The sequence below is a fragment of the Harpia harpyja genome, chromosome 5, assembly GCF_026419915.1.
Source record: "Harpia harpyja isolate bHarHar1 chromosome 5, bHarHar1 primary haplotype, whole genome shotgun sequence".
Taxonomy (NCBI): domain Eukaryota; kingdom Metazoa; phylum Chordata; class Aves; order Accipitriformes; family Accipitridae; genus Harpia; species Harpia harpyja.
This window is the reverse complement of record NC_068944.1, coordinates 12,682,501-12,709,091: the sequence shown is the minus strand read 5'-3', so window position 1 is coordinate 12,709,091 and position 26,591 is coordinate 12,682,501. Positions and strand designations below refer to the sequence as shown.

The following is a 26,591-nucleotide window of genomic DNA, read 5'->3' as shown; positions in this document are numbered from 1 at the left end:
TGCAAAGCTGGCAAACGAATAAGATCCAGCTCCATCCACATTCTCTTCTTCTAACTCTCCCAAACGTAAAACAGGCACTAAAATAAAATTCCTGTTACTAACCATTAGGTAGGCCTTTTCCTTTGATGACTTTGCTCCTGAAAGAGAGCTCAAATCCCGGAAGAATGGGGGAAGATTCTGTCACTTGAAGGGTGCAGACTTCATCGTTATTGTTTGCCAGCAAAAGAACAAAAATGCATAAGAAAAAGCATATACTAAATAAAACTAGTTGCATTATAAAGACCACCAGGCATCCTATGAAAACCTGTTGTCTAAATGTGTCTGTAACAATTTATCAGCAGATGATCTTCATGCAAAGGAGCCAAAGCAATTAGCTGGGGTTTGGCAGATCTCTGCACTCCTTTGACATACCCTGTAGTAAAACAGACCACCAAAAAAAAAAAAAAATCCTATATACCTCAAAATACTAGACTGGTGGCCCAGATGTTTCACTAGGGTCTTCTCTGTGTTAATCTACCATATTTTATAAAGCATGTTACACACTATTCATTTTTGTACCTTTTCTTCTTTCACTGCCCCTGCCCTCTTTGGCTATATGTGCCTAAGAGTAAATCACCTGCAGAACTGCTTGCATCTGCTAGAACTGAATTAGCAAATTGGTTTCACCTGAAAGTGGACACGTTTATTCTCCAGGTTAAGGTTGATTTTTACTTATTTATATTTTTAAACTACTTTGACTAACAGGTAACTAAAACCATAGCTATGATAATGAAATAACAGGTTGACCACACTGCCTGTATCTTTTTTGTGGTTTTAATTTAATGCATTGTTTTAATTTAACCCTTACACCACCATTTACCAATTGATTTTGAAGATACCATATGAAGAGTAAATGGCAGGTATGTGGTATTTTCCCTTTTAAGAGGTGTTGTAATCTTGTACACTAGGATAACACCTGTGGATTAAGCAGTCCCTGAGCTTTGGATAGCTGCAGACTGGGACTATTGTGAAGATGTGATTGCAGATTTGCTTATACTTGTCTTCTTTCCAAGATGCCTAGGAAAAAATGTATGTATGTATGCTATACTGGGTGCTTTGTGCTTTTATAGTCTGGAACTGTGTTATTCATGGGATGTGGAACATAACGTTGACTTTGTGTTTTGATTCTTCTGTAATTGCAGAGTGAGTAGAAAAGAATTGGGCTCTTGCTCTTCACAGATGGGAAGATATGGTCTTTGATCTTAATGCTAGAACTAGTAATCAAATGTTGGTTTCCTGGCTTTTAATGTGTGAATGAGTTGAAAGATGCTCTCAACTAGGCTAACAAGCCACGTGTAGTGGGTGAACAATACTTTGTGTAGCTCATTCTTGACACATTTATGATATAAAACAAATGTAGGAAGGTCTTTTGATCCGTGGGTTAAGGCTGCTTGTGTTTACACAGACAAGGCTGGAGTATTTGGGCTCTTCGAAAAGTATCCACATGCATGATTGTATGCTTGCCTTTACTCTATTTTTCCTTATCTTCGTGTTTGCTAGCTACAGTGCTTTCTGTGAGAATAATGTTAACTTTGTGTTAAGATTTCACTTCATGTGAGCTTCATTACTACACCTCCCCTGAGTGGAAATAGAGTAGTGAAGCCTTGTTAGACCTGTAGTATCTATGCTTGGGCTTGGGAAATGACAGTGCCGTTCTTATGGCCATGCAGCTACACAAAACCTGCTTATTTCCTTTTCATCAATGAACAGCACTGAGAGCTTAAGGAAGTCAGCAGTTGAATTTTGCTTGGAATTATATGTGAAGGAGGATCCTCCTTCTTGTCATTTTATTTATCATTAACAGCCATTATAATTTCTTCCCAGTGGCAATTACACTGATATCACCACATCTAAATCAGAAATGACACTGTAGTGGTTATATTATGTTGACTGGGCATCACCTAATTTTTAAGTGGCATTCTTGCCCCATCATTGTGATTATATCCCTTTCTAATAAGTAATATAAGAAAAGATCTACATAATGGGAAAACATACATATTAATATATTCCATGACAAACATGTTAACTTTACATATTAATCTTGGTAAATAGAAGTCATGTTTACATTTTTCCTCTTCAGTACACTGTTCTCTTGACAGCTTGCTTTCCCTCTGGTTTTATTCTTTCCAATCCTGGTGTACATTCCACTGCCTCTGGTCACCCTGTTAGTTGCAGAAGGAAAAGGCAGGTCACATCCGTCTGGTTAAAAAGAGAAAAAAAAAAAAAGGAAAAAACCCAATGTTACTGGATAACATAATATTGCTGCTCTCCTCATTGCATTCAGGTCTGCGTGAAGGGACTTGGATATGTGCAATAAACATATGTGTGTGATAATGAGATTGTTGGTGGAAAGTCATCTTGAAAAGACAAGGAGCAATTAAGCTTGCTTACTTATACAAGTTAGAATGACAAGATGCCACTGCTGGCCCCACTCATCCATATAATAGGGTTCTCCTTCCCTGCTTAGCTGGATTGGGAGAAGCATTTCTTGTCAAACCTCTGCCATGACTCCACCATAAAGCAATCTGCCTTCTTTCCTTTTATGCACAGTTCATTCTCACACTCATGTCGCTGTCCTAATTTCAACTGAGTGCCTGCTAGCAAGCACCTGAATTAGAATACTTTAAGAATTCAATGCAAAGACTTCATTTAACTGAGTATTTATTTGAATTGGTGTACACTCTTGTCCAATTTTAATTGAATACTTAAAGATGTCAGTGGGGAGATGTGCAGGGTGCTCACAAACCTTTAATAATGCGATGTGTGGAGTCAACAAATAATGCACCTTCCTTTTGCTATCTTGAAGATTTAGATAGGATATCTTGGATGCTATTGACAAGGAGAGAAGTGTGGAACAATAGGAACATATGATAGTTAGTTTTAGATAACAATAGCTATCCTTATGCATCTTGAATTGAATGATGAAGCCATCAATTAGAGAAATAGCCCTCTGAGTATATATCATTGACAAGATGAATACCAGTACATTGTATTTCTGGATGGAGATCTCTGTGATCTGTAATTCAGAAAGGCAGTGAATAGTATATACAGTCAAACTACTCCTATGATATTGAAAATCAGAAATCTTTTGTCCTCCCCATGTTTCTTTGTTTTTTAGCTACTAGGCTCTTTCACATAATGAAAGTATTTGTGCTTTATATTAATTACTTAAACAATGCTTTCTCATTTAGTATCAAGATGACATTCTTCTCCACATTCAGCATATTTAGTGGACACTTTCAGGGCTTAAAAGAGCATGAGGAGCAGTTCTTTCTAGTTGTTTTCTAGTCTCCTAATTAATTCTTACATACAGACATGGGGATCTATTCACAGCCTATGAACTCTGTTAAAGTCCCTCTCCATACCAAAGAGCAGACCTGGCATCCACTCCTTACATGGCATAGCTTCTATCTTCAGCCTAAATTCTCCCGTGTTCTCTTTGGAATGTCTGATAGTTTCTATCCCCTCTGCCTCTTCCAGCTTTGGTGTTTTGTTTTGGCTTTTGCTGTTGGTTGGGGGCGGGGGTGTGTGTTTTGGTTTGTTTGGGGGGTTTTGTGCTTTAATAGTCATTAGTGTTATGTTGATAGCAGAGAAGCAACAGAAAGAAAAGCTAAAGAGATGGGAGCTGCACTATAATAAAAAAGGAATTCTCAGCACTCAGTTAATTAGTTTCAGTTCTTTTACTTACATTTGAAAGTGAGTGAATATTCCATGGTCAGGGCCAAAATTTATTCTTGGATCTGTACATGAGTAACAAAACGTACTGTGGCAGAGTTACACAGTGGGAATGGCTCTGTAGGAGAATAAGGAAAGAATACGAGGAAAGACTGTAATTGATGCAGTGCTAGACTAACTATAAAATACAATTTAAGGAATGGGAATAAGCATTCATGACCATTGTCTGTATTATTTTTGGTCAAGTTTTTTTAATATGGACTCTTTTGTGTGAAATCAGCATTATGATCTTTTCACGAGAATCTAAATGTCTAGGTCCTCTTCATGTTTGTTTGCTTGTATGCGGAAGGTCATTATATTAAAAGATGGATCCTTACCAGGAATGCCAGTGATCATTGCAGTGAAGAAGAATTTCTAGAGCCTTAGGGGAAAAAATGGTCACTGCCTTTCCCAGAAATATTTGAAAGGGCTAATGAAGTTTGGTGGATATCAGTGGTATTGACAATGTATGGCCTGATGAGGGGAAGAAAAAAAACCCAGGTCTTTTAAGAAAGCAGCAGGTAAAAGAAATTTCTGTAGCCTTCCCCCTTCTAAATCTAATCAAATGAAACCATCTACAGGCCAATAAGCTTCTTGAGTGCACTCTGCCCTGGAAATAGTGGTTTTTTATCACCCAAACCATAAATAATGCAATAAAAGAAAATGTTTGAGGTCTCCTTAATGAGCTATCGTTAAGGCACCCTTCACTCTTACCTCCTTTCATAGCGTGATGCAAAGAGCAGCATCCAGTGGTCGAGAGTCTATTTTGAGTGCTGCTAGGAAAGTACAAATGAGAAAACAGACTTAATTACACTGCTTACTGCATCTAAAGGTCCATGTGGTTTGACCGGCTGTGTTAGGACACCCTGCAATTTGGAGGAATTCTCTGCACGCTGGCACCATAAATGTACTGCTATCCAAAGGATGGTTAATAATCTAAAGTTGGCTGTTAACATTGCTGGAGCTGGTGTCTATAATTTCAGCGAGTGACCTGAATGACTCTGCAGTGAAAGACTGAAATGTCACTCTCCTCCTTTACTTTGTTTGCCTTGAGCAAAGACTGCTCCAGATTGTGTACATCCACCGAGGTCCAAATGATGAAAGGGCAGCGCATAAGTGTAGATTCATGGCTCTGCTAAATCTCCCTGCGCTGGCAGAATAGTAGGGAGCATGGGGAGGAGGGCATGGGAGAAAAATAAGACGGTCTCCTCCAGAGCAGCTTCCACTGTGGCTATCTTTTCCCATCTCTGAGCATGTAAAGGCAAGGCTGGCTATAGGGACCTGGCTCTCCCATGCTCTCTAGCTGCCAGCCACCAGTAAATCAGACCTGATGCCTGTGGCTAAAGGCAAAGCAAATGGTTTCCATTATCCAGGTATTTATTTTGCACCTGCTGCTGTGACATCTGTGTAATAACAGTTACGTACGACAAAAGGTAGGCTGACCTGACTTTATTTCATCTCTTCTTTTCATTATGCTGAGTGAGCGAGCAAACAGAGGACTCATATTCTTCTCGGGAGGTGTTACAGACCATCCAGCTGAGACATCTGTGGAGTGGCAAGTGCAAAGAGCTTTACCTTTGCTGTCAGGAATCTTAAACCCTTGTTTCCGTTGTGTCTCATTGGTACAGCTCAGATGCAGTAAAGGAGTAAAATACTATCAGTAAATTTCAGAAAGTTCAGTATTTGCATTTCATTTGGAAACCTGTGACATTTTGGCATATTTTCACTGGAAGGCCAGGGCAATGCTGATTGAAGATCAGTGTCGGCATTAAAATATACAAGGTATGGAGAGCTGGCGTGCTTCAGAGCAAAGCCAGCTTGCCAGGCACAGAACCAGGGCAGCCCTGGGGCAGAGGATAAGACTGAGTGTTAGGGTTGGTGTTTTTTTTTTTTAAATACAGAGTTGAACAAAAAGACTAATTCACTCACAGTGCTCTGAGACTGTATCTTCTTGGAGTGAGACAGGTTCTTAGTGCAAGTATGCTTGTTTTCTTTAAAATCATTCAGACCTTCGTGCATGTTGCCAGATGTACAAGTGTCAGAACTGGGGGCTGTTCAACGTTTCCACTTACTGTGTGATAGATAGGCGTCATGGTTTAACCCCAGCCAGCAACTAAACCCCACACAGCCGCTCGCTCGTTCCTCCCTGGTGGGATGGGGGAGAGAGTAAAAGTGAGAAAACTCGTGGGTTGAGCTAAAGACAGTTTAATAGGGAAAGCAAAAGCCACGTGCACAAGCAAAGCAAAACAAGGAATTCCTTCCCCACTTCCCATGGGCAGGCAGGTGTTCAGCCATCTCCGGGAAAGCAGGGCTCCATCACGCCTAACGGTGACTCGGGAAGACAAATGCCATCACTCCCAACGTCCTCCCTTCCTTCTTCTTCCCTCAGCTCTATATGCTGAGCATGACGTCATATGGTCTGGGATATCCCTTGGGTCAGTTGGGGTCAGCTGTCCCGGCTGTGTCCCCTCCCAACTCCTTGTGCCCCCCCAGCCTCCTCGCTGGTGGGGTGGGGTGAGAAGCAGAACAGCCCTTGGCTCTGGGTAAGCACTGCTCAGCAACCACGAACACATCCCTGTGTTATCAGCACTGTTCTCAGCACAAATCCAAAACGGAGCCCCATACCAGCCACTAGGAAGAAAATGAACTCTATCCCAGCCAAAACCAGCACAATAGGAAAGCACTGGAAGAGTACCATTCTCTGTATTCCCTCCAATATAATATGGTTAGCTTTCAAGGACCGAGAAACTTTTCCAACCTTTGGATAAGCATGGACGTCAGTTATACTCTGGCAAAATTATGCTGGGAAGTCCCAACAAAATCTAAGCCTGAATGACTCTGTTCATTCCCCTTCAGCCATCATGAAGGCACTATCAACATTTTGTTTACTGAAAGCTTTAAGAGGCACTACTGCCACTTATATATGACAGATGAAGTCCTGACTATATTTCTGGAAGCAGCAAAATCATTGCCTTCACCTTCCCACCTTGTGTTTGCCTGTAATTAGTTGAAAATGTGACATAATGCCAGGAAAGTGGAAGCAAAGAGTCTAGAAAGCAAGGACACTGGCATTAGTTCTCACTGCAGTTTATCTGTGAAGTACTGCTGTACTGTGATTTACACAGGGGAAAAAAAAAAAGCCTGTTGCTACTTGTTGAACTCATCTGAGGTGAAGCACAAACTTTGGCTTTCCTCCAGTCACCTGAACACACCACCACCATCCTTTTTTGCCCCTGCTAGATACAACCTTTTTCTCTACAGCATATTTCATCCACAGCCCTCCATTCACCTTATAGGATTCTGGTTCATACCGTGTGAACCACTGCTGAACTGTTTTGTACTGCTACAATTTCAGCTTTGTGGAAAAGGAGGAATATTTGGCTCCTTCCATTTTGCACCATGATGTGTATTTTGTGACTGCTGAAAACGTCAGCTTTTCACAAATGAGAAAGGGAGAAATGCAATAGAAGTAGCCTCATCACGTTAAACTGTAGCATTAACAGATAGAATGAAAGACACCGTAAATGAAATCATACAGGTGGAAAGAGTCCTTGGTGGGTTGTTTTGTTTTTTTTTTTTTTCCTCCACCTCACTAGAAAAGATCTTGTATGTTGAAAACAAAAATGATGTCTGTTTCTGTGCTAAAATGGAAACTGTATGTATTTGCCATAAATCTACTCAAATTTTGTTGCAGAGCCTATAGGCAAAACTCCATGTGCTTTGTTAGGTTTAGGCATGTTACAAGACAAGGATAACCGACCTCCCCCCTGCAAAGGAAGAGAAAAGCCTGAAACACTTCCAGCAGCCTCCCCCTCTGTGATTATTTCACCCTTTTTTTTGGGGGGGGGGGGGGGGTAGTAGGGAGGGAGGTGGAGAGAAAGAAGGAGGAAGGAAGGGAAGAAGAATAGCTATCAAATAAGTCAGGATTTTGGAAATTAAGGGGAGAGCTGTTTTTTAAATTAGGATGGACAATAATCTGTCCCTCACGCTTGAATTCATTTAGAGAAGAATAACACCTGAGAACTGGAAGGTTGCCTTTTTAGCAGTTTCTCTTGAGCAAGGCTTGCCCTGCCACCACCCATCATCAGAGAGCTCAGAACTTGCAAAGCTGCTGCTGTTGCCACCACAGCTCTTACAACATCGGTGACTGTGAACGCACTGAATTTCCCAAGACTTTGGGAGTTATCTGGAGGCCCTGGGAAATTTCACTACCATTTGAGGTGAGGCAGGTCTGTGTTAGAACTGCTTTTTTCCAGCAGCATGAACACACACACACACACAGAAGTAAGAGCCAGGTTCTCCTCAGAGACAGTTTTTACACTGTTTCAAGAGCGTTATTCTTGCTTCTCATTTACATTCCCAGGGGAGGAAACTGACTCAATATCTCTCTTATTTGTAGGCACTTGTGATAGCAGATTGAGGTTTCCCAGCTCAGTAAGAAGTCAAATGATCCAATAACTGACTCTGCATCTTGATTACTGAGAATACAGGAAAAATAACATACTTTATCCACTTCTTCTAGCTACTCTTGCCACACCCTACGCGGGGAGGAAAGGTCCATTACGCTGCTTGTACGCAGGGGTTGTTTCGAAAGTAACGCAACCCGAGGAGAACCCCTCATTAGGGCTTCAATGAGGGATCACACATAGGTGTCAAGGGGCAAATAAGCCAGACGTTTTCAGCGTTATCCTTGTTTAACATTATGAAATGGCTTTCAAAACTCTGGATGCAAATAAAACTTTCCAATAGGCTGCCAGAAACAGTCATGCCAATAATGTCATGCCAACGTGAATGAAGTCGGAGCGTTTTGCTTTGTAGCGATCAGACATGCCACACAATGCATTTCTGTGGAGTTCTCTTTCTTGGGTGGTTGAAATCACTTGGCTCGCGGCCTCGTGCCTCCCAGCTCACCTGAGGCGTGCTGTAATCAGCCAGAACCGCGCTGCATGTCATGTCTTACTGCTTCCAGAAAATATACAAATTTCCTTTCCTTCCATTCCCTTTGTGAATTAGCCCCTTAGGGGTACGGTTTTAAGACGGCGCGCAAGAAGCCTGTGCACGGATCCTTGTAACGCATAATGAGATTTGTGAGCCTGCCTACTTCCTCTGCAAAGGAACTCTAGAAGAGCAGAAGTGACTTGGTCTGGCACTCACTTGGTCCTTTTGACCTCCCTCTTATGATGGAAGATAAAGACTTCCTCCTCCTTCTCTTACAGAAAGCCCGCAGGGTATGTTTGTATGATGTGCTGTCTGGTCCTGCAGTAAACCGAGAGGTTTCTTGAGGTTTTTCAGCTCCAGTTCTGAAGAAAGATAAGGTTGTTCGACACTTCACGGGATAAACTTGGCTTAAGAGTGCAGGTGCAATGTGACTACGTGTCCTGTGACAGAAGGCTTGAATGTAAAGTTTTTGCTTCAAAATGACATTGGAAAGCACTTTTAAGTCCAGGAGAGCTAAGTGCTTCTGACAAGTAGAAAATTCTCACCTGCAGAATAGGTGCAAAGAACTCACGCTCTTTCCAAGCCCTTATTTGTTACTACAGCACTGTGTAGGATTTAGTAGTGTTTCCCAGTGAAGACTCCCCTATGCAGAACCATATAAGCTTCTTGCACACAGACCGTTTGTAATGGTTTTTTTGCAAGACCTTCAAAAAAGCCAAACACAGAGAGAGAACATGCTATAAACCACCACCAAAACCTCTGGGCTACTCTGGATTGCGGGAAGGTTTCTTGCAGTCTGCCGGGTCCGTGCTGAGCGCCTGGGGAACTGAAAACTGCTATTGTCCTGTGATAAGGGCTTTACTTGAAGCAGGCTCTGCTGGAGGCACAGCACAGACTTACAACTCATATTGAACCAGCACCGGCAAAATGCCTCTTCCAACCAGCATCAGTTGCAGGGATGTCAGAAATCCTCCTGCCCTATAACCTAAGTGAAGAATGTGAGTTTAAGGGAGGGGGGGAAATATACATTGGAAAGTATAACTGAGATCAGGCTGTGTACACGGAATTTTGTTGTCACTCGCTGAGAATCAGCAGGCCATACCTGACAGTTTCTTATTTTTCGCCTTGGGCCTGGTCTACATGTACTTTTTTGCTAGTAAAACACAGCTAGTGCAGTAAGCTTTTACCCCCTATAATGTTACCATTTCATCTGGTCTAATAAGGCCCAGCTTTTATTTATATGTATATCTGTGCTTGTGAGAGGCAGGAAGAACACACCAGCTGGGGAGGAAAAAAAAACCCAACCAAAAATCCAAGGAGTTAATGCAATGGGGTATATGTGAAGGGGTTAAAACACTACACAGGTACAGCTCCTGTGGCAATTACAAATGTTATTGAAATAAAAACCAGAAACAGGAAGCCAAAAAACAGGTCCCTAAGGCAGGCATCTGTCTTAAATGATATCATTTGTCAAGTTTCCAGCATCTTGTGGTTGTGAACACAAAAAGAAGTTCTGTGTTATACTAAGGACATTACATACTCATTAGTTGGAATGTTCCTGAAGTACATAATACAGGATTTTCATTTAATAAGAAGCAGCTACTTGCCACTGCGCTGTACATAAAATAAATTCTGGGCATGCTAATTGCCATTCAAGGATGTTCTACCTAATTTTTGACAGGTTTTTCTTCCCCTCCCCCTTTAGACTACACTGTAAAAATTGTGAGCAGAATATGTTGCTATAGTTTAAAAATCTTTTTAGAATATTTTCTTATTTCTGAAATCTGGATCCGTGCAATGATGAATATTGAAGGTTTTAATGCAGATATTAAAGAAAAAAGAAAAACCAACTTACCTATAGGAATATTGTAGCAAGAAGGGGAGTAGCAAGAAAGCAAAATACTTTTATATATACATATACACACACACACACACACACACATATGTATGTATCTCAGCACATTAACTCTTCAAGTCATCACTCCCCATCTCGAGGAACAAACCTAACTGTAATTAATTGGTACAGTTCCTCTATATGAACACTATTAGTGCATTAGAGTTAACTAATATATAAGCTTCCCCCTCGCTGCCCTGCCAGTGACCTTAAGCTTCACATGGTAGGAAGGCCACTTGCTGCAGAATAGAAAAGTAATTTATCCACCATGATTGTTCAGCCCTGGCCCCTCTGTAAAACAGCAACTGACAATTGTGTTGTATTATGGATGGTACGTTTGTGGTGCGTACAATAGTGTGCAGAGCGTCAAACTCACTTCCCTGAACACTGCAGGCAGGGTTTGAAAAGTGATCCTAGAAAGAAGAGACCACTTGCTGAGCGATGGCCCTCCATTTTCAATTTTTTTTTCCCTCCAAATATCTCCCCCCCTTTTTTTTTTACCCCAAAGAGACACCAATATTTTTTTCTCAGCTTAAGTAAGAGCAGTATGTAGTTTTCCATTCATAAAGGTATATCATATTAAAAAAAAAAAAAGGTTACTTTGCTTTTATTTTACCTGGGATTTCCCTGCTTCTTTCCACATTTCAGGATTTAGCATATTCCCTCAAAACATAATAAATTTCGATTCTGTAGCTTAAGGGATCCATCAGTTAAAATGTTAGTCTTTCATCTTTATTACCCTCCCATTAAAATGAAAGAAACCGGGACACACTTCAGTTTAGAAGAAGCAATTTAGTTGGTAATGTCCTTACTACTCAAGTCTTTACAAAGAGAGAAAGTGCATTATTGCTTATATTTCACACATCTATCTGCATAAGAAGCAACTAAAGCTTTCAGACACATACGATGTTAAATTTAATAATATTCTTTGATTAGATTATTTTATTACAACATTTTTCCATTACCAGTCATTTCCCGCACACATTTACATTCATAAAACCTGCACGTTCTTCTTTGTTTGTGTGTGTGTATATGTATTCATAAAGCAAGGAAAAGATTTTCTGGTTTGCTACAGCTGTTAGATTCGAAAAGAACAGATTAATAACTAGCCACCACGTAGGACTAGGTTTTCTTGTACACTGCACCAGTAACCCTTTGCTATAATGAGGACACAAAGAGGCTCACATCAGGCTGCTCCTCTTCTTCATAACTCAAAAGCGTCACAGTGGCAATAGCCTCTAGTGCTATTTGTCTTTAGTGCAGTTGTGACACTTCGGCATGATCCATAATTTGGCAGCTATTTACCGTGACATTTCCCTTCAGTGCAGCCATAACATTCAGTGAAGCCATTATTTGGTTCCATTTACCATATAAATTGTATTGTCGTGCATGCATGCTAGCAGCTACATTAGGTACCTGAAAATGAGTAAATCTTGTAAAATAGATACTAACAGCAATTCAGCAGAGAAATTTCTTTACTCCTCAGACAGAAGTAGGAATATATATAATATCTGCAAACACTACTGCAAACTTTTCCTTGAGAGACTGTAATTATTTGTGTTTACATGACACAGCAGTTACTCATATCCACTTATTAAATATATACACTATATATATATATACACACACATATGCACACGTACAAATATATAGCAAACTATTGCTTGGTAGAAATCTAACTTAATTCAAAAAGGTATTAGGAGATTCCAGCATAGCAATTAAGTAGGAAGCATATCTGTAAAATGTGCTGAGGGTTGCAGGCCAGGAGAGAGTGAGTACGTGTGTGTCCGTGTGCGCGTGCGTATGCACACATGTGACAGACTCAGGAAAAAAGCCAGCTCTTCATCTAGTTCTTTGTTGTTTTTCCATGGAAGCATATGTGTGTAGGAAAGGGAAATTCTGTTATTAGCCTCGGCAAACAATGCCAGATTCCTCTGTAGCAAATTCATTTAGAAAGGTAAAATTAGGATGTAGTGCAAGCAACCACATCTCAATGAGCTGCTATTATTAATAGTATTATTATTTAAATCCCTGCTCTCTACATATAGTATACTTAGTACTTCCCAGGCAAATGTATTATTATTTTTAATCATTTAAGTCCCCACTGTGCACACAGCTTTTAATACACCTTTTTTGCAAGCATATTAAGTGTATTGTTATTAATCCCTTGCTGTGACTCTACAGTATTTCTTTTCCTTGTATGTTCAATGTCCCATCATCATTTAAACCTCTCAGTGTGTGCATGCCATATACATTTTCCTATCCATCTAATATTTAAACATTATTTAAATCCATCATAGCTTACTTATTCAAAGTCAGCCCTGCTCCCATAACTGTAAGTTTGCAGAATATACTTTTAAATAAAGAGAAGTTGGCTCTTCCCCCGCAAACCAAAACTTATTGTGAATCTCGGCAGGAAAGCCTTATCTGTGTGTTTCAGAAATACTTTTCGCCCTCTCCCTGTCAGTAATGCTCTCTTTCAGCAATCTAAATGATAGAAGTTGTATCTTTAAAAACAAAAATTACTTTGTTCTGGATTCATTCATGGAAGAGTAATCATGTATATCCTGAGTTACCCCTGCAGCTTATCATCATAGACATTCGATGAAAAGGACAAGCCCAATGGCCATAGCCCAACCCAAACACCAAAAGGGCTTACGAAATTAGTACACTGGCCGTACAAGTTCTGCAGATAACAAATTTAAACTTTTTATTAACACTGTAATTGGTATGAAAGTGCTAAATAATAAGCCTGAAGCCAAAATTAAAACCAACAAAATGTCATATCTGAATATATATACGTATATATATGAACCTTCCAAAGGTTCCTCTCTTCCCTTATTTTGATCAGTGAAAGAGCCTGGGGCAGCTGCATTACTCAATGTTATATATGAAGTAATGCATTAAAAAGGAAGTAGAATGCTGTATGTCCAAACAGAATCCTGTTACAAGAAGAATTTTTTACAACAAAAACATTGGAATTCACTGCCGTGGAAACACCTGAATCTATTGGACTGACAGTGATCAACACCTCTGAAAATCGGGCCACTTGGACGGGTTTTGGCATTTGACTGCAGGAACTTAATTTGAAAAATTGTTACCCATGCAACTCTTCTGTGAGTATCACACACGTAACCAACCATATTCTTTTTATTTTTATTTTGCCCTAGTGCATCCCAAACAGCTTTTTTTTTTTTTTTTAAGATGCATTTATTGACCACTTGTTCTCTGAACAAGAAAAGAAACCATGTGCCTAGGAACGTAATAGTGAGAACTTTGTGTGCTCTCATCTTGTATGGTACTTGAGTGTTTGCATCCTTCTAGCATCCAGCTGGAAGACCAATATACCTTTCTAATTATGCAAAACACACAAAACACCACAATATTTGTAATATTAGAGGGGAAAGAGGAAGCATGTTTCTAACAGCAGATCTTGGTGAAAACAAAAATCATAGTGGTTTGATGCTCAGCTCGAGTAAAAGAGAAGTAGTAACAAAGACTCGGGCCGTTCTGCCTTTGCCCCAAATCCTCCAAAGTGGGACTAAATCCAGTAGTCAGACGTGGCCCAAAAAAGGGACAGTTCTTTGTTGGACACAATTCTTTAGGATGCTAATGACATATGCACTAAAAAATTACAATAAGAATGCACTAAGTCAAAGTTAAAAATACTTTTTCTACTGCCTGTACTACTGAGTAAAATATAAGTTTTTCCTACCTGTTACTTTTAAAAATGCCGTGTACAGTCAGTCCTGAATAACGCCCCCAAATTAAGTTTACCCTGGATTTTTTCTGTCAACCCCTAGACATTATCAGTCTATCATTACATTTATTATTAGGTGTATGATCTTAGGAAATTTCCATCTCCCCAACTGCATACAAATGTATATAATTTCAAAAGATGTAGCAAAATTGGCCTTTAAGATCTTAAATGTTTGCTATGGAAAAAAGATGTAGAGTGAGCATAGTTTAAAGTATTTTATTGTTCTGGAAAATGTTACACGTCTAGCTGGAATTCCTGCTCTATGTACCGTTAATAATATCTATTAAGTGAGGAAGAATTTTCAAAACTTTACAAAACCTTTTAACTGCACCCACAAGATAATCTATGGCTGAGCATCAGTACGTGTACGAGGTACCATGACTGTAGATTTAAAATGGTCTTGCTGTTTGTAAAAGGGCTTCTGCAGAAGCAATATTTGGTAAAAGTAGAAGCAGCAGCTTCATTATGGGAAGTCACATCAAGAATCATCAAAGAACTCTACAACAGAGATATTATCTATAAAGGAGCTAGTCAGCAAGAACCGTATCAATATGAATAAATGCCACAAATACTTAAATAGCTTTTTTAACTTTATTAAATCTTCAAAAAATATACAGGACCTAAACACACGTGAACATGGCTCAAAACCCCACTCCAATAATCTTGTAATACTGACTAAAGGGGAGGCGGGACAGTAAACAGTAACAGTAGCAAATGAAAAGGCAAGAAAATTAGAGTATGTTGCAACTTGTAGTTAAAGATTTAAAAGAAAATTGCACAGTTGATTATAGTTACTAAAGACATAATTAAAAAAAAGTCAGGTTGCTTTTCTTAATATTACTGACATGTCAGAATTGGAGGATAAATTTCCCTGCGTAACCAGTTAAGGAATATTACTGTGATCCATGATGCAACTGAATCATGATTATCGTGTTTGTGACAAAAAATCAAGAGCATAATTTTTTCCAGAAACTTCAAGAGATTAATAGAGCAACCACAAGATACAACTCTTTACTTAGTCTTGTTCTAACAATTTTATTTTTAAATCGGGGAATCAAAATTGCTGAAAGAAATTTCTTTTTCTGAGCTGAACTATATATATAAAGCCTTATCAAACCAGTCTGACAGACTAAATCTGCCTCTGCATCAAGACTTATTCCGTCAAGAACAATGTTCTTGTCTCACGCTAGCCTAAGCGACAGAATCAAACACAGGCCCATTACATCTGTGCTATAGCCACCGATTTAAGCACTTTTAAGAAAGAAAAAAACACAAAACTTTTTATTAACACCTTAATGCTGTTTTTTAATATAATATCCATTACTAAGCTTAAAAAAAGAAATTGTTTCTAGTAATTCTGTGGCATAAAGTGCCCATTTTCTCTCTTCTGATTTATGTCATTGTTCTGTTTTTACAGCTTACTGTTGACAGAGTGAGGTAATTCAACTACAATTTTTCCAATGTTTTTTCCCATGTACATGTAATCTACAGCACGGAATACAGACTCCAAGCCAGTGAACTTGCCCTCCGGAGACATGTCTCCGAAGTCCACTTCGCAAACCAGGTCTCCTCTTTCATACATCTTGAGCAAGTGCTTCAGAGCCATTTTGTATTCGGAAAGGTAATGGTTCAAGAAGAAACCCCGGATGCTGGCAGACTTCTTCAATAGTTTTGCTGGCAATAACTCTGCTTTAATGGGCTGGAGGCCAGTAGGGTTTTGGTAGCCAGCGATAAACCCAATAACTATCAGGCGCCCTTTGGTAGCCAAGGAGTTAAGAGCCACGTCAAACATCTTTCCCCCAACAGATTCGTACACTACATCCACACCTTCGGGGTAGTCCTTCCTAAGAACAGATTCAACATTTTCAGTTTTATAGTTGATCGTACGGTCACAGCCAATGGATTTCAGAAAACCACCCTTTTCATCGCTGGAGCAGGTTCCAATTACATGGCATTTTGCCTTCTTTGCAAGCTGCACAGCAAACTGGCCCGTTCCTCCAGCCGCTGCTGTCACCAGAACCTTCTTGCCTTCTGACAGCTCTCCCGGCTCTTTCAAACTGATGTATGCAGTAGCGCCACTTACCATTAAAGTAAGAAACTCGGGTTTCACAGAGGGTAGAGGAACTGCGTGTTTGGCAGGGACAACTGTGTATTCAGCAAAGGAACCTGCCTTCACGTAGGCCACAGCTTGACCCACCGTATAATCAGCGCTAGCACTGAGTCCTAATGCTACCACATCACCGACACCTTCAAAACCTATGTCAAATGGGGGTTTAACGGATGCGTCATATCGACCAGCTGAGTGGTTTATGTCAGATGCATTAATGCCGACAAATCTAGAAGAAAACAAAAATGTATTAACGAGATTTATTCCTTACCAAGTTTTTGTCGTATGAGAAACCCTCAATTTAAATTCGTGGAGTAAGCATGAGACTTTTTTCTGATTATTGGTATATTTGAATAATGAGTACACTCCAGAGACTACTTCCATCAGACTTCTGTAGTTTACTTCCTGTTACTATAGAATTAAAGATAAATTTGCTAAAAGAAAAAAAAAAAAACAACCAAAACCCAAAAACCAACTTATATTTTCCCCAAGTCCGTTTTTGACCAAACTAAGCAAACTAAAAATAATTCTGTACAGGATTAAAGGCTGAAAATTAATAGACCACTTTATACAAGATGTGAAAACACTGAAGAATAAAACGTGCAAAGAGGTAAATACGTCGATTCTGGCAACAAATTTACATTTTTGAATATAATAATACTGTTAATGACTAACCATATTAACTATCGATGTCATTTGCAAGGTCATGTTACTGTAGGCAAGTACTTTTTAATTGATGGAGTCACTACAGCAAATTTGCCTTTTGATGTAGCTAATGTCAACGTTAAAATATTTTTCTTTATATAAATTACTTGCAACACATCAAAACAACCTTGCACAGAAGGACTAAAATTATAAGACTGAGTATCAGGTCCTACTGACCTCTAACAGGTGAAAATGGATGCCAGTTTTTTTATTTTTTTTTTTTTTTAGAAAATGTTAGAGACATTTCCACAACTTGATTAAGCACTAGGAGATAATGCCTAAAAGAAAGTTATGATCTAGCTTAAATGCCAAGAATATGTTAGTAACACTTCTTTCTTAAAAAACCATAACATCTCTATACAGGCAAGGGAAGAGAGACGGGAGGAAGATTCTGTTAACTGGGAAATGTAAAAAACACACACATGCAAGAGAAAACACCAGGGCTGCTACTACATGAGGAAGTGACAACCTGAAAGGTGTACCTGATACCGTGCAAAAGCTGCAGAAGTAGGCAAACAGTGCACTTTTAATTGTCGCAGTTAGCAATAGGCTCAAATCATAACGTGTGCGTAGTTTTAAATTGCTTGCGCGCAGAGCGAGAAGAACTAGAACCGCTTTGCTCGTTTTCATTTCCTTCGTTCTTTATAGCATGGGGGGGAGCCTCAAACTTTCACCAACGTTACGTGTTACATATAAAAAGACGCGTACGCATGAAGACATCCACGCATGAAATAATAGGTGAAAGCGACTGTTGCTCTTTTTAATTCTGCCTTTAATTCCCGGCTCAGCCGCAACAAAAGATCCCTCCGTCTGGTTCAGAGACACAGAAAAACCCTCTGTTACCCTGCCTTAAGGTAACTCCCGTTCAGTACCGCTAAAAGACGGGTAAAAACCGGTCGCGGAGCAGCAGCGTCCGAGGCACGCCGAGTCCCTGGGGCGGCGGGGAGGAAGGCTCGGAGCACCGAGGCGAGACCCGCCGGCGCTGCCCCCGCCTCCTCCCGCTTGTACCCCCCAACTTCTGTGGAAGGCAGCGGAGGGCGACAGGCCGCCGGGGGGCTGTGCTCTCGCCCCCCTCCCCGCTCCCATCCCTTCGCCCGGCCGCGGGCTCTCGGCAGCTGCCAGGCCAGCCCCCCGGCGCTCGCTCTGTCCCCGCAGCAGCCCCCGGCCCCAGCCCGACAGGCAGGTCCTCGCTCCCCGCCGGGCTCGGCCTCCCTCCCCACGCCACCGGCGGGCATCGGCCTTCGCGCGGCGCGGAGCGGCCGTGCCCTCGGCCGGGGCAGCGCACCCCACGGCAGGGCGGGCGGAGCAGCGGCGATCGGTAACGAGCCCCCGTCTCCCTCCCTCCGGGAGTTTCCCCTTCTTCCCAGCGCTGCGCTGCAGCGGGGAGAGCACAAAGGCAGGTAAATAACCCTCGGAGGACAAAAACTTTGCGTGCGGGGAAGGGCCGAGTCGTGCAGCGGGGCCAGACGCCCGCCGAGAAGGACTCCGGCGCAGGCACCGCTGCTTTTGTTCCGCGCCGGGGGGGAGGATGCAAACCCTCCCCCCCCGGGCTGCACCGCAACTTGTCCGTGCGGCTGCAGCGCACAAGTTGGTGCTGACCGCCCCCCCCCCCCCCCCCCCCCCCCCCGCCGCGCCGGGCAAGGTGCGGAGCTTTTCCGCGGGGCTGGGGCGCCCGGGGCACCGCGACCCCGTCCCGGCCGGCGAACGGGCACTGCCTGCGCGCAGGCGGAGCTCTGCGGCGGGAGAGGGTCGGGCGGGCCGGGCAGCCCTGCCCGCCTCTGCCCGCTCCCGCGCTGGCAGGGGGCTGGGGCGGACAAAGCCCTGTGCGCTGTCCCGCTGCGGGGGGGGGGGGGGTGTGTGTGTGTGTGGAAGGGGGGGGCTCGTCCCCGCCGCCCGCCCGCCCCCCCCCCCCCCCGCACACACACAGAGACACAGACACGCGGGCACACGCACCCGCTCCCTCCCCGTCTCTGCGGGGCCGCTGGGCCACGGGAAATGGTTCTTTCTCCCTGGGCTGGGCTCATCATTATTAATCAATATAGCCTGCCGCCCAGCCCTCCCCCCCTAATTTTTTTTTAAACTCCCTTTTTATTGTGTGCGAACTCAAAACTCCTGTTCGCATTGTACGGGCTTTTTTTTTAAGATTGTTTAGTCTCTTAGATTCCTCGCACATTAAAACGATAGTACGCAGCGTCTGGATTAAAACAAATTGTCTAATTTGTCATTCCAGCTGACAGAAGGGAGGTGGTAGGATGTGCCCACAGTTTCTTAGATTATTTTGTTTTTAAAAGTAGGAATAAGTACGATTTGCAAGTTGAAGATCAGTTTACTAACTTCTGAGACTGAGAAAAGGAGAGCACAAAAGTAACAATTACTTGGGATGCTGGTGGGTTTTAAGACCCCTTCCAGATCTTTTATATTTGTCTTGCTTTACTTCCTTACTTAAAACGTATTGTTTAATTGAGCAGTTTCTAATTGAGGCTTGCTCCATCAACATTTCAAGATGTAAAGCTGGGGGGGGGGGGGGGGGAGCTAGAGATTGGCTTTTCCCAAAATAATTACGCACATTGAGTCACCCGTCTTATTTATACTCAACAGTGTTGAACCCCCTCGCATTGTTTATTACAGAAAACAGGAGGACACCGCCGAGGGGAGGAAATGCTGCTTTTCGTACCACAACAAAGCGTGAGACACTGAAAACCAGCACCACAGCCTTAAACACAGACAAAACAAAGTCATCCAAACCAGTACTATACAAGAAAAACATTATTTAGACCAAACACTCAGCAGGAATAGTTCTCCACTTTTCCCACTGTGATACATTAGTCCCTTGGTTCAAAAAACTTTCTCAAGCCCTCTTACTCCCTTTTCGATAAACTTTGTTCCCATCTTCCAGCCCAACAGTAAATCCTTACAGGTATTTTGGAAACAAAATGTGTCACTTCCTCAAGAAAATCTCGAAAATCCCCCAACAGCTTTAAGAAGGACCAAATCTTCATAGCCTTTGGGTCCTTCTCCTGCCATAAAACAGAGGAACCTTGCCCTCCCCCGCCCCCCCCCGAAAACGGGACAGACAAACATACGAAGCTTAAATGGCTTCGCTGAGGATTTTTTATTCACCTTTTCCCCTCCTCCTCTTCTCCCACACAGAATCAAAGTAAAAAAAATTGCTTTAAATCGATTTCTAGTTTTGAAGAATTTCTGAATACAGGATGGATTATTTTTTTCTTTATAAAAAAAGTAGAAGGAAGGATTGCTGGCTTAGTTCTCTAAAGGAGAAGAAAGAGGGGAAGAAAGTTCCCCCTAACTGCATCCTGCTTTAAAATATCTATCCATACAGGAACTCATCACATTTTAATTTCCAATTCCCCTAAATCCAAAACCAGATTTTATTGTGGTGGATGAGGATTGTTTTGCATAAAAAGCTCAAAGCAATTAATACTATTCATGGGCGTGACTGGGACTAAAATGAACAAATCCGCAAATGCACTCTTGGAACTCAAGTCCTTTATTGTTTTGGTTTTAATTGTATGTTTCTACCTATTAGAAAATGTATAGTTGTATTAGGGCTTGTTTTTTTAAAAAAACTAAATAAAGCCAAGGACTCATCCTTTCAGGATGGGAAAATGCTTCCCCAGAGTGGCAAGAGAGGGGGAAAAATTCAGAACTTGCTTCCTGCTGCAGCTTGTATATGGAGAATGTTTTTCAGTAACGTGATCCCGTGTCTTCTGTGATATTCCCCAGAAAATAATAATAAATAGAGAGGAAATGCCACAGAACGCCAAATAATACAAAACGTATGAACTCTAAATCTAGACTTCATCACTCACCTCTCCCTCCCCTCCACCCCACTTGTGCGTGTGTGTCTGTACAGGAACATGTGTGCAATAGGCTGATGTGTTAAAACCCAGTAATTGCCTGCCTGAATCTGTGGACCAGCTCCTGCCTTTAGTCTGGTACAAGCTCTGCGCCTCAGCCCTTTTACCATGAGGTGTGCACGTCCCCCTAGCACCCAGTGAGCCCACCCAGCGAAGGGAGGGAGGAGAGGGAGAAGGAAGAGTTACACTGGAAGCCGTATGAAAAATGAATAAATTTTTAAAATTCGGGGGGGTGGGGGGGGGGGGGAATCTGAGAAACAAGGATGTTGCTCTGCCTTGCATTACCCGAGTAGAGACTTGCTATTCCTATCTCAAGTCTCTCAACCTCTTCCATGAACAGGAATTTAACTCCAGCCTGATGGCTGTTTCATGCCATTACTGTTTCATGGTCATTAGCGGATGCAGCAACACAATGTTTTAGACTTTGAGGTTTGGAGGGAAATTCGGTCTCAGAAATCCTAGTGGGAGATGTCAGCATCGGATTAAAGTGCCACAGAAGCTTTCCCGTCAGCTCCTGGAGGAGCCCCTGTTCTTCTTTCTCCTCACCCCTTCTTTACTGTGTATTTATGTGTTACATACGGACACACGCTAGAGATTACACATACCCACATAGTCACACACTGCCTTAATAGAACTTCCAGCACTGTTCCCAAGCCAACTTGGTGCTTCTTAACATCTTTAAGCTGCAACGGAGAGCATGGCAAACTATGTGTTACTATGATCGCCCTGCTCGGCAAGAACCTGGGGGTGCTGCTCTCTTCTGTGCCAGCCACGCACTCTGCTCCGAAGTTCCCAGAGTTTCAGCTTCCTTCCCCTCGCGGGCAGAGAAACCTCTGAACTTTAAAAGGCTTACTTTTAGCTTAAGGGACGACAACGCCTAGGAAGGAACCACTGCGAACAAACAGGTTTATGGAGACAGCTGCGGGGGGAGGCACGTTTTGTCCTCAAGAGTCTTCATTTCATGGCGAGCTGGTCACCGCGCCGGACGCGCAGTCCTAGCGCTGCCGCACGATTTACGGCGTATTATGTTAGAGCAAAATGTCACCTCCTCGCTCTCCGCCCGACCCGGCTCCGCTCTAAAAGCCGCGGGCTCGCGTCCTGCCCAGCGAGGCCGGGGCCGGGGCCAGGACCGAGACCGAGACCGGGGCCGGGGCCGGGCGGTCTGCCTGCCCTGCCCCCTCCCCGCCGCCCGCTTTTGGCGCGCAGAGGCGGGGGTGGTGCCGCGGCGGCCGGGGCTGGCAGGGCCCTCCGCCTCCCCGGTGAGTCACGGCTGGCGGAGGAGGGGGGGGGGGGCCACACCGGGGCGGGGGTGAGGGAAAAAGGCATTGGGGGGGGGGGGGACGGGGACGGACACGGACAAGCAGCGGACGCGGGGGCGCGCGCGCATCCCGGCTGCCGGGGGCACGCGGCCGTACGTTAGCGTCCCCGCGAGAGCTGTGTGGGTACGATGGGGACGCGCTCGCGCGCCCGGGGGCTACGTGCGTGTAACGAGCCCGGGCAGGGACCTGGGAGGGACTGGCAAGCGCTTCCCGGCGTCTCGCTGAGGGTGAAAACTTGCCCCTTCCCCGCCTTGGCGCAGGGTCCCCGAGGTGCTTCTCCTCCCTCGGGCAGGCGTACGCCGGGGGCCGCACCCCCCCCCCCCCACTACCACCACACACCCCCCGCCAGAGGAAAGAGGGGGAGGAAGTGTCACACACAACACACACACACACACACCCCCCCCAGACGTGGACGGGGCGACCGGACTGTGGCACCAAGCCGTTCAAAACAACAACAATAAAATTAAATTAACAGTCGCCAGATGGCAGCTGGTACAACTTTGGAGCCGGTCTCCAAAGTGAGGGAGCAGGCCACAAGGTGCGAGAAGTCGGAGGGAGCCGGGGCGCGGGGAGGGGGGGGGGCGGAATGGGAGGCGGGCGCTCACCTGTTCCTGACAAGGAGGTCTCCGTCTCCCGGGAGTGGCACCGGCGAGTCCTGCCGCAGCGTAACCGCTTCCCTGAAGTTTTGGCTCAGCTTAGTCACCACCAGCTTCTTCATGGAGCTGGGGATGGACGAGCCCTGGAAATCCAGAAAGTGACGCGAGTAGGACATGTCCAGGATGGGCCGCGGCCGGCTGCCACCGAAGTAGGACCAGGCGGGACCCGCCGCGGCGCAGGACGGCTGTGGCTGCCGCCGCCACCAGCACCGCGGTGCCCGGGAGCTCAGCAAAGCGCCGCTTTTTGCGCTAAAACTCATGCCGTGCAGCGGCTTTCTTTCCCCCCCCGCCCCGCTCGGGAGAGCTCCAGCTCGGGATTCTCCAGGCAGCTCGCAGGACCCACCGCCACCGAGCCGGCAGGAGAAAACTCTCCGCCCGCAGAGAGCTATTTGTGTAGGTACATAAAGCCCGGCGCAGCAGCGAGCTGCAGCCTGCCCTCCGTCCTCCCCACCCAAGCCGGCCCCTCCGCCACACGGAAACGCCGCCGCCGCCGCCACCGGAGGAGCAGCGGCAAGATGGTCCCCTGCAGCCGCTCGTCTTCCGCCGCCGCTAGCGTTACCGAGGAGCAACGCCGGCCCGACCCGCCTCACCACACACACACTCGGGCACTGCCTGCCCCCGCCGGAGGACGGCAGCTGGGCTCGGGGAGGCAGGTGTACGGAAGGCTGGATTGTCTCCTAAAGGCTGCTTTTAATTTGCACGCTGCCTCTGACTAAGGGATTTAAAAAAAACAGGAGAGAGACAGAGAGAAACGCCTCGGATCCCCCCACCCCACCCCCCGCCCCGTTCTTTAGTTGACAAAAAGAGGTTATCTTTCTACCAAAAAGAAAAAAAGAAAAGTAGGAAGAAAGCACGATAAATTATCGGATCGATAAGGTTAGAGGAGTGGGGAGAAGTTGCAGCTAATCTCCTAATGTTGTTATTAGCCGCCGCCGAGGAGCCGCTGCCCGCGGGCGGAGGCTCCGCCCCTTCCGTGCGAAACGTTCACTTCCTCGCAAGGTGGTACGAATCAACCCCGAGCCGTTAGCCGCCGCGCGCGGGCGCGGGGGCCGGGGCCCGGGGCGCGCGCGGCGGCGGCGGTTGCGGCCGTTGGGGCGGCTTGAGGCGCGGGCTCCACGCGAGGCGCGTTGAGGGGATTTAAAAAAGGCGAAGCTCCCCCCTTCTCCCCCTCACCCCCCCACTCCCCGCCCCGCGGCCGGGAGAGCCGCGCGGGGTGCCCTTCGCGGGCGGCAGCCTTCCCGCCGCCGTCCTCTGAGGAGGAGGAGGAGGAGGAGGTGGTGGTGAACAGGCTACTGTCAGTATGTTTGGGTCCCAGGGTTTGTTCCCCCACTCCCTGTCAGAAAAACCTCTTTTTTCTTCTTTTCTTTCTTAAAAAAAAAAAAAAATCACTTCTCGCTGTAGAATACGTTGGGGAGAGGGAACCTGCGCAGGAAATCAACTGGGTCAAGGGACCAAAGTAAATGTTTTGATAGAGCCGCCAATCCCAACTTGGTACAACTGCGGGGAGGGAGGGAGGGAGGGAGGGAGGGAATGTAATAGAGATGTTGCACCGGTGTCGGAGGAGCTCACGTGTAATTCCTAGAATTAACTCCATCCTACCGGTACAAACAGCTCCTTGCTTAATTGCGCGGGATTAATAATTTAAAGCAAAAAGGAATAAATCCCCGTCTGCCCGAAAGAAAGCAAAATTGCAGTTCCGAGTGTTTTCCTTTAGGAATCAGCTGGGTAGTTTTTATTTGCTTTCTTGACTTAAAAAAGAAAAGGAAGAACCCTTCTGTTCTTGCAGTTAACATTATATAAATCCCCAGACACATACTGTGCAAAATCTATTAGCAGCATGTTTCATATGCTGCAGTTCTTGCTCTGCAATCTGTTGGTATTTTAAAGTAAGGATGAACTGTAATCTCCCACAAATCATTTTTAATTCAACGCCGGTTAGGCGTGTGCCACGGCGAGGTATCATCTCCTGCGCTTTTTTTTTTTTTTTTTAAGTTTGCTGGAACAAGACCTCTGCTGAAGTTAAATCAGCACATGCGTCTTGCACAGCACTTTAGCAAGTGGATTATAATAACAACCCCCTCAACGCGTGTCTCACATGAGGAATCTTTTATGCCGCGCTGTATTAAGACTTCTTTTTTTGTCATATTGTTTAGCTCTGGGAAAGGAAAAAAAAAATGAAAACAAAGCAATTAAAAAGATTGACAGGTATGGGTTTGTGTGAGACCTATTTGTAATTGTCAGGGTGACGTGGGCAAGAGGAGGAGGAGTAACAAACTGAAGCAGGAAAAGCAGCTCGATGTGTCTGTCTATCAGTTGAGACTGTCTGAGAGCCCTGGGATCCGAATGTGTGTTATATTTCAGTGAAAAGAGAAGAGAGGGAGAGTGGATCTCTTTCTCTCCCAGGAGTTTAAGGGGGGGGGACAGTTCACGTTAATCTCTCCCACTCAGTGAATGTCTTTTCTTCCTCCCCCCCCTCCCTCTTTGCACACACTCTCCGGGGTTTTTCTTGGTTTTGGCAATTTTTTTGTGTGTGTTGTTTTTTTTTTTTTTTTCTTCTGTTGCAGATCAAGATCAGCCAAAAAAAAATCCATGATAAAAAAATGTGTTTGCATTATATTTAGTATCAGAAGAAGCTTCGATTTGTGGAGGAAAAAAAAGGGAGAGCAAGAGAGAAAAGTAGTCCTCTCCGGTGGTGACACTGTTTGATCTGTGACTGTTTGGAAGGTGGAGGAGTGACTGACATTTCCCATCCGGTGTATATGTATGTATGGGGGCTTTACTCCTTTTTATTATTTGCTTTCTTGCTCTTAGACTAAGTGCTGGGAGGAGAAGGAGAGACTGGATCGACCTCGTTTTTTGCACAATGAACAAACTATTACCAACGCAATAAAAAACCAAACAAACAAAACCCCCCCCAACAACAACAGCAACAACAACACACAAATCCACGAGCTTGAAACAAGCCAGCCAGCCAGCGAGCGAGCGAGAAAGTTGCGCTTTGAGACTCTTTGATCTCGGAGAAAGCCTGAGAGGGGGGGAGTGACTGAATTTACCGTCTCATCGCCGCCGCTTGCTCGGCTCTCCACCGCCAAGAAGGAGGAGAAGAAGACGAAGAAGTGATTAAGGAAAGGAGGGGGAGAAGGGGAGAGAGGAAAAGGAGGAAAAAAAAAAGGAACGAAAGAAAGATAATGGATTTGGGCTACAGATTGAACTGATCAAATCTTATTTATTTTGCACATCTCCACTGGCATCTTCCCTGCTGCTGCTGCTGCCGAGAGGACTGAAGAGCTTTGTCTTATAAGGAACTTAAAAGAGAGAGAAAGAGAGAGAGTGTGTGTGAGAGAGAGAGGGAGGAAAATTAACCTTGTAAATGAAAACATTTCCTAAGCAAGTTTTTGGAGTGGCGGCGGAAATTGGCATCCCTGTCACCAGTCTGTGGCTTGCCTCATCCCACACCCCACCTTCCCCCCCGCCCCGCGCACCCCGCTCGCCGCGCCGGGAGCTGACCCGGGGGGGGGACCCGGACCGGGCGAGAGGAGAACCCGACCAAACTTTTTCTCCTTCCTCCCCCCCCTTCCTCC

The 26,591-nt window shown here is 44.4% G+C and overlaps 2 protein-coding genes and 1 long non-coding RNA gene across 4 annotated transcripts in view; 1 reads left to right on the top strand and 2 right to left on the bottom strand.

The window, feature by feature from the left end:
• Positions 1 to 1,792: 1,792 nt before the first annotated feature.
• LOC128142029 (uncharacterized) lies at positions 1,793 to 7,266 on the bottom strand. Of its 2 annotated transcripts, none has more exons than XR_008235248.1 (5): positions 5,826 to 7,266; positions 5,197 to 5,298; positions 4,468 to 4,529; positions 3,728 to 3,832; positions 1,793 to 2,238 (listed from the first exon to the last, which is right to left on the bottom strand). It is a non-coding gene; the product is annotated as an uncharacterized LOC128142029 (long non-coding RNA). The 2 variants fall into 2 exon arrangements; XR_008235247.1 differs by having other exon boundaries at positions 4,468 to 4,526.
• A 7,651-nt stretch (positions 7,267 to 14,917) lies between these two features.
• PTGR3 (prostaglandin reductase 3) lies at positions 14,918 to 23,991 on the bottom strand. Its single transcript, XM_052787604.1, has 2 exons — positions 22,960 to 23,991; positions 14,918 to 16,681 (listed from the first exon to the last, which is right to left on the bottom strand). The coding sequence occupies exons 1-2, from the start codon at positions 23,268 to 23,270 to the stop codon at positions 15,757 to 15,759; spliced, it is 1,236 nt and encodes a 411-aa protein (XP_052643564.1). The 5' UTR covers positions 23,271 to 23,991; the 3' UTR covers positions 14,918 to 15,756.
• Positions 23,992 to 24,543: 552 nt separating this feature from the next.
• The window catches only part of TSHZ1 (teashirt zinc finger homeobox 1), a 56,194-nt gene continuing 54,146 nt past the window's right edge, over positions 24,544 to 26,591 (top strand). The window contains exon 1 of the mRNA XM_052788248.1: positions 24,544 to 26,591. This exon is cut by the window's right edge and continues 342 nt beyond it. The gene's annotated coding sequence lies outside the window, so the exon portion shown is untranslated.